The sequence below is a fragment of the Protopterus annectens genome, chromosome 6.part0 (assembly GCF_019279795.1).
Source record: "Protopterus annectens isolate FY-2018-M chromosome 6.part0, PAN1.0, whole genome shotgun sequence".
In the NCBI taxonomy this organism is placed as follows: domain Eukaryota; kingdom Metazoa; phylum Chordata; order Ceratodontiformes; family Protopteridae; genus Protopterus; species Protopterus annectens.
Genome location: NC_056737.1, coordinates 887,500,740 through 887,508,239, shown reverse-complemented (window position 1 = coordinate 887,508,239; position 7,500 = coordinate 887,500,740). Strand labels below are relative to the sequence as shown.

Here is a 7,500-nt window from a genome sequence, read left to right as displayed (position 1 = left end):
GGATATGCCAGTAAGCATTATTCCAATCAAGACTTGACATCCAGGCTCCATTACAGATTATGATTATTTTGTCTCTCTGGACTATTAAATGCATGCTTAATTCAGAAACATAAAGAATCTCAAAATACCTTCTCCTAATTTACATCCAACGTCATTAAACCAGCCCCACACTGCCTGTTCAAGCTGCTCAAACTGAAGCTGTGTACCAGATGGTAATTTTTAATGATCCCAAAGATTTGACCATGTCAGAAAATTAACTCCACCTTTCCTATCCCAAATAAACAGATCTCCAACCCACTTAATTCCTCTTATTATACCATCTCTTCCAGTCAACAGGGGTGTTGTGATTATCCCACAATCCGAATTGTAGCAAACCTATATAGAGTAAAGAGGAAATTCTGAGTTCCCTAGATAAGTGCTTCATTAAAACTAGGCCCACATTATTACCCCACCCATTAGAAAATAACCATTCTGGATAATAAAGATCATGTGACCAGAACACTCTCAACATAGCTGCCTGGAACATTAGCCAGTTCTCATACTCTGCTGTCCAAGTGTCAAAATTTTAAATATATATGGACCTTTTTTGAGATCTACTTAATTGTACTGAAACATCATATTCCTTTAGGCTACAAAACTTTCACTTAATTAATGGAGGTTTAGCCAGAATGCTACCTATGTTGGCCTTCCTAGCCTCAGAGAACTCTAAAAAATATGGAATTCCCTCACATCCAGTGTTTAGATACCTACATAATAAAAGTGCAGTTGTGCAAGTAAACATACCATAGCAGTAGGCATTCAAATAGATCACTGTTGCAATTGCCTAAATCATTTGGAATGTATCCTGCCAAAGACTGGATGTCTAGCCAAAGTTCAAAGTACTTGGACACCTTCCACACTATAATTTCAGAGCTTTCTTGACTCAAAGAAAAGGGAGACTACACACCTAAAACCCACAAGTCATGTTCAAAGAGAAAGGTCTGTGGGTAGAGACAAGGGTGGAGTGGAAGCCCTTCCTTTCACTTAGACTAGAAAAAGAATGAAATAAGTAGAGGATCTTTAAAGGAAGAACAAGAACAGGGAAAGGAAGGAGGGTGTTACAATTGCACCAATGATCTAATCAAACATGTACTGTTAGGGTAAATTTACTCACATAACTGTACTATGTTAATTATTAGATCATTGTTCCAGTAGCTTAAGGCATACGGGATGCTTACCAAGGCACAGATAGGCAGGGAGGAGGAAGAAGGTTCAAAGTCCAGGAGCCCCTGGAAAATAGTACTAGCAAAATTTGCCTCTGAATCGTAGAAGGAATCAGTATCATTATGTTTAGTGAATGTGTGTACAGACGACTATGTTGCCATCTGCAGAATAATTCCAGAGTCCATCCCTTTCCAAAAAGCTCTAGAAGTAGCCAGAATTGCAGTTGTGTGAATTTTGGTTCTCAAAGGAAGGATCTTTCAATGCTAAGAGTCAAAAAGGTGGATTTCATGTGATATCCAATTAAAAAAGGTCTGCTTTGACACTGTCTGTCCCTTCATGTTGCCTTCATAGGAAATGAAAAGCTGATTAGAAGTTCTAAAGTCTTTTGTCTTATGAATATAGTGTCCAAGTTTTATGTGGACATCCCGAGTATGCAGGATTTTCCCTCTCACTTATTTTTCAGTACAGGAAAGAGCACAGGGAGATGAACAGAGTGATTTAAGGTGGATTCTGATATTATCTATGCCATGAAGGAAGGGTTGGTTCTTAAGGATACCCTATCACTTTGAATGGTAAGATAATGTTCAATTATCACAAAGCTTGCAACTTTCCTTGCTGAAGTCAGAACACTGAGTAAATAACAGTTTTTGTAAGTAACGTACCATAACATATATGTCTGAATGATCATTGTTATAGTAGCATTAGCTATACAGGTCCACACACCAAAAGCATTAGTCAGCTCAATCATAGGTTTGGGAGCCAAGCCCTTCAGAGATTTCATGTCACAAAGAGATGGAAGCTAAAGCCCTAACCAGTACACTGTTAGGGTAAAACATATATATGTGTGTATGTGTATACACATACACACACATATATATATATATATATATATATATATATGTTCCTAAATGATTTTTGTCTGTGGACATCCAAGGTATGGAGTATCCTTTTCCCCTATTTTTAGGTTCTGGAAAGAAGAAAGGTTGATGGAAAGCTTGGCTTAAAGTAAACTTTGATAACACTTTAGGCATAAATAATGGATTTGTTCTCAAGTAAATCCTGTCTATATGGAAAATGAGATATGGTTAGCCCACCATAAAGTGTGTAGTACCCACGAGAGCTCAGAAAGCAAACACCCTTTAATTCATCTCAAACAGCATTATTTTTAACAGAATGACATGAAAGTTAAACTTTAATCCAAAAAGCCATAGACAAAGCAAGGGCCCTGGTAGAGTCAGCCTTAACCCTGTTTTTAACAGATTTATTATGGTGAGTATAAGGAAAGGTGACAGCCTTAGACAACTATTTGGAAATAATCTGTTTCAACACAGGTTATCCCTTCTTGACTTCAAAATAAATGAACAACTGATCTGAAGGTCTGAAAGATTTAGTTCTGTCAAGATAGTACTGAATTGTCTGTGGACCTTCAAAGTATGGAGTATCCTTTCTCCCTCATTTTGAGTTTAAAAAGGAAAACTGGGAGATGGACAGTTTGGCTTAAAGTAAACTCGGATACTATTTTCGGCATAAAAGAAGAATTAGTTCTCAAAGAAACCCTGTCCATGTGGAAAAAGAGATAATGTTGACTCATTATAGGAGCTTGGAACTCAGATACCCTTCTTGCAGAGGGAAGAACAATTAGCTGGTTCAAATGGAGCAAGTATTGGCTTCTCTAATACAAAATCAAGATTCTAAGTAGGGGCCACCCGTTTTCTAGGAGGCCTCTTATGCATAACCTTTTTCAAGAACATTTTGACATAAGACTGCATTGAAAGAGGAGGAACTATGGGCAGATATGCTGCAATGGCTAATAAAAGAACCTTGACAGAGGAATAAGAACAGCCATAGGATAGTAACTCGCGCAAATATTGAAAAAAAAAAAAACAGAGAACAACTAGCCCTGAATGGGTGCTGGCTATGTTGTTAGCACCAGCTAGAAAACCTTTTCCATTTGCTAATATATGATTTCTAGTGGCAGACTTTCTTTCCTTCATTAGTACGTGCTGCATGTCCTCAGAAAACAGATGCCTAAAAGGAATTAAGACCCTTTCATATTGAACATGATTGATATCGGGGTGTCTCAAACATCCCTGGTCTTGTATGAGTAGATCCAGTCTGTGAGGAAGCTTGTGGAAATTGTCCCTTGTCATTTCTAGAAGAAGGGAATGACTGCCTGGGCCAGAAGGAAGTCGCCACAGTGATCTTGCAAGATTCCTACTGAATCTTTAGAAGTACCCTGGATATTAGTGGACAGGGAGGAAAGGCATACAGGAACATTCCTGTCCAAAGAAAATGAAAGGCATCTGCCTTCTAGGCCTTCTTGGAAGAAGTGGAACAGAATTTTGCCAGTTGATTGTTCAGACAGGAGGCAAAGAGATCTACTTGAATTATTTTCCACAGATGGATGAAATCATGGAAGACCCCCTGATCTAGTTTCCATTTCTCTGGGTCTGTCCTGGTCCTGCTCAGCTTGTCTGCCTCATACTTTTGCTCTGATGGAATGTAGGATTCCTGTAAAGTGAGATAATGCTCTTAAGCTATATCCCAAGCTAACATGGCTAGTCTGCAAAGGGGGTATGACCGGATACTCCCTTGCTTGTTGAATAACACATGACTGTGGTATTGTCTGTAACCACCTGAATTGGTATCAGCTACCAAAGGTGGTTCAGAGAGCTGAGTGCCTTAATCAGGGCAAGCATCTCCTAGAAATGTATATGCTTGCATCTGTCCTTGGTGGTCCCACATCTCCTGCACTTTTATCCCTCCTGAAACTGCTCCCCAAGCAAAGTCCGAGGAGTCTGTGGTGACTATTTTGAAACAGATGGGAGAAAGGGAAACCTGGATTTAAGGATATCTGCTGTCTCCGCCAATGCATTTTTCTTCTGGCAAATCCCAGCACTGTGGGATCTGAAAAGATAAAAAGTGTTGATACTGGGACCAAAGAAATTTCTGATACCACTGTATCTTTCTCATGTGGAGTCTTGCCAGGGGTATCCTGAGAATCATAGTGACTGAAGTCTGAGTGGAAAACCTTAGAAATACATACAGATAAAGATCTATTGTTTTCTCCTGAGGAAGAAAAGCTCTTTGAACTGAGGTGTCTAGTTGACATCCCAGGAACACAATCCTGAGTGAGAATCTCAGTTTGTGCAAGGGATCTCTTACTTAAAGAGAGATATTACTGACACCTTGAAAAATCCCTGCAAAGATAAGCAGGTCATCTAAATATGGAAAAATTGGATACCCTGTAGCCTACAATGAGCTATAATTGTTGCTAGATACTTTGTGAACACGCTTGGTGCAGTGGAAAATCCAAACGTAAAGACAGAGAACTAATAATGTGATCCAGACACAAAGACGTAATAGGCTGAGAAATTACAACATTTTGAACTTGGGCACTATCACAAAAAGTTTTAGGAAAGAAAGATCTGGAACAGATATCCATGATTTTCTTTTTTTTTTTTGTACTAAGAACATCCTTGAATAAAATCCTTTCCCCATCTGTGAAGGAGGAACTAGTTATAGTATTCCTTGGGACAGCATGTGATGAAGAATTGGTGGAAACAAAAAGAGTCTGATCTGTAGGATAAAGAATGACCCATTTGAAAGTAGGAATTTACTCTCACTGCCATCTGTAACCTTGATGAATGATTTTCAGAGCACATCTGTCTGAAACAATCTATTACTGAATAAAAAAATGGAGATTCAGACTTTTTGGAAGAGAAAATAGGCCAGGGTGGGAGAGGGTCACAAGGTCTCTTGGACAGTCATTTAGACTTGTTAGACTGCCCTTGGTTTTGGGAAGTTTGAGACGTCTTTTTGTAACCCCTTTTCTTCTTAAACATCTGTTTACCTGCATTCTTTTGCCACCGTTTATTCTGTTTTTGCCAAAATTGGATGATGAGAAAGTAAGTCCCTTGGACAATTTGGAAAAGGAGGGCTGAAAAATCTTAGAGGGTCTCTGGATCAGCTTGTCTCTATCATCACACTTTTTAATCACCATTGCAGTAGAGGAACCAACCACTAAAATCTCCATCCAAGGAAGAATTTAAATTTTATTTTTTTATATTAACTGGTAAGTTCTGAGAATGCAGCCAAGCAAACCTTCTTAAAACAGTACCAGTGGCCGTAGCCCTGGAACAAGTATCAACACAGTCATACACACACTGTAAACAATGAATAGTGACTGTGCAATAGAATAAACAAAGTTATTTAAAACAGGTCTTTATTCACAAGGAGAAAATATAGGTAAAACATTCCTCATACTTTCACAATTTGTCAGAAGGAACTTTAACATATGAGACTGACAGTTCAAAATGCTGAAAATCAGACCTGCAGATGTATAGACTTTTTTCCCATTCCTATTAATAATTTTCCCATCGTTATTAGAAAGAGTAGGATTGAAATTAACTAAGTGCTTAGCAGAAGTGGAATCAACTAAGGATATAGCTGCTGGGACAGATTTGGGAATAATACATAAACATTTAAAAGACTGGGGAACTTTGTACATCCTATCTGGATTTTTAGGGACAGCTGACTGACTATCAGGAAAACTGCAGGCAGTAAGACACACATCTTCTAATACGGGCATGACAGCAGGAATGGGTATAGGTTCTGGAAAATGCTTCTGTAACAACTCAGTATTTTCTGGAGAACTGAGAAACTTGAGTGTTCTCCTAATGAAAATATTAGGACATTCTAGCAATAATCTCACAAAAAGATGAACACCCAAAGGGAGAATCAGATATTGAGCTTTCTTCTGTGTCTGAATCTGATTGCAACAGCTGCAGAGGAAGTGGCTAACCCCTGTCCTTAGTGGCTGTAAGTGCTACACCACAGGGATCCAAGGTAAAAGATAAATGGCCTCAGGTACAAGAAATAACCACTGAAGTGCCACCCATCTGTGGCTGAAGCAAATTGCTAGTCTGATGTGGTGGCAAAGGCTGTTTGCTTAGCATTTTCTTTTTGTGGCTGGAAGAAAGACCAACCATGGGACTGGTAGTCTGTTGCATAGTCAAGCTGAAAATGTTGCCTCTTTCCCAGGGAAGACAAGAAGTAAATATAGGTAAAATTGGCAATCCACAAAATTTACTTTTTTTGACAAAAATAATGCAGTAAAAACACTTTAAAACACAATGGTGGCCTCACATTGTAAAAATAAGCAAAATTTCTCCATATAAAACATGTTTTCTGTTGGTTTACACTACCTTTAAACTGAGAGAAAAAAAATGAGTGTTCCGTTTAAAAGTACATTACAATCTTGGCAGAGTCCATTAAACAACAACACTCCTAGATTTAAAATAACTTTCCTGAAGAGGAAAGTAATAAAACATCTGCAAAATTAAAGAAAATGGAAGCTTTTTCCTCAAAGAGAATTTATCAAGCCAGCATAGAAAAGCAGAAGTCAGCTGTTGATCCTCAAAAGCTTCAGAGGAGCGTCCTCTTCAGAGGAAATAAAGCTCTGAAGGGCTTCATACCCAAACTTATCTTTTAGTCAGCTCAGTTCAATTTGCTTGACAGTTTGGCACTTGGAACATGCCCCGAAGCTTTGGAATCTGTCTGGCTGTTATAGCTAAGGGTACTGCAGCAATGATCAATATGGACAACATCACTAAAGATATTTTATTTCATTTTGTTGCATGTTGGTCCTTTCCATTCATGTGAAAAAGTTTTTCTGACTGCTATCACTTAAACTGTCTTCATGACTACTCTCTTTGCCCTGACTAGTAATATTCTAATGTTATTTCATCAAGGCACTCATTTTTATTCGAAGTAAAACGTTTACCTTTTGTTGATTCATCTTCAATGGGTTGTTTGAATAATGTGATGTCTCTAAATGTGCACAGAAATAAAACCACTTTATCATTTTCATTTCTTATAGGTGCAATTTGCATGTAGAACCAAACTGGAGTTCCTGTATAAAAACATAACATCAAATTATTAATGCAAAATACTCTGCATAGATTACGAAATCTAGCAGTAAGTGTATTATAAAAATTAGCAGGCTAGATGTAAATGTTAACATACAGTCCCGATAAAAATACACTGCAATTTTTCTGACATACAGTAATGCTCTTTTGCATTAATTTCTATTAAATATACTATTCTTATTTCCATGTATTGTAATGTTCTTTCTTATCAAACTAGCCTTTAATTATCTATTTCATCAACAGAAAATTATTCCTGATAGAGTCTTGCTTACAACATATGAAGCATTTGATGGATTATTGTATATGATGTTATCCACATTACCTCATAAAAAATAAATATTGAACTACAGAACTTGTGTAAATGCTA

General features: G+C 37.7%; 1 protein-coding gene across 1 annotated transcript in view; it reads right to left on the bottom strand.

The window, feature by feature from the left end:
* Positions 1–7,500, bottom strand: part of KCNH5 (potassium voltage-gated channel subfamily H member 5) — a 2,144,936-nt gene that overhangs the window by 1,574,858 nt on the left and 562,578 nt on the right. The window contains 1 exon segment of the mRNA XM_044074556.1: positions 6,989–7,117. Coding sequence (XP_043930491.1) covers positions 6,989–7,117 — 129 coding nt within the window.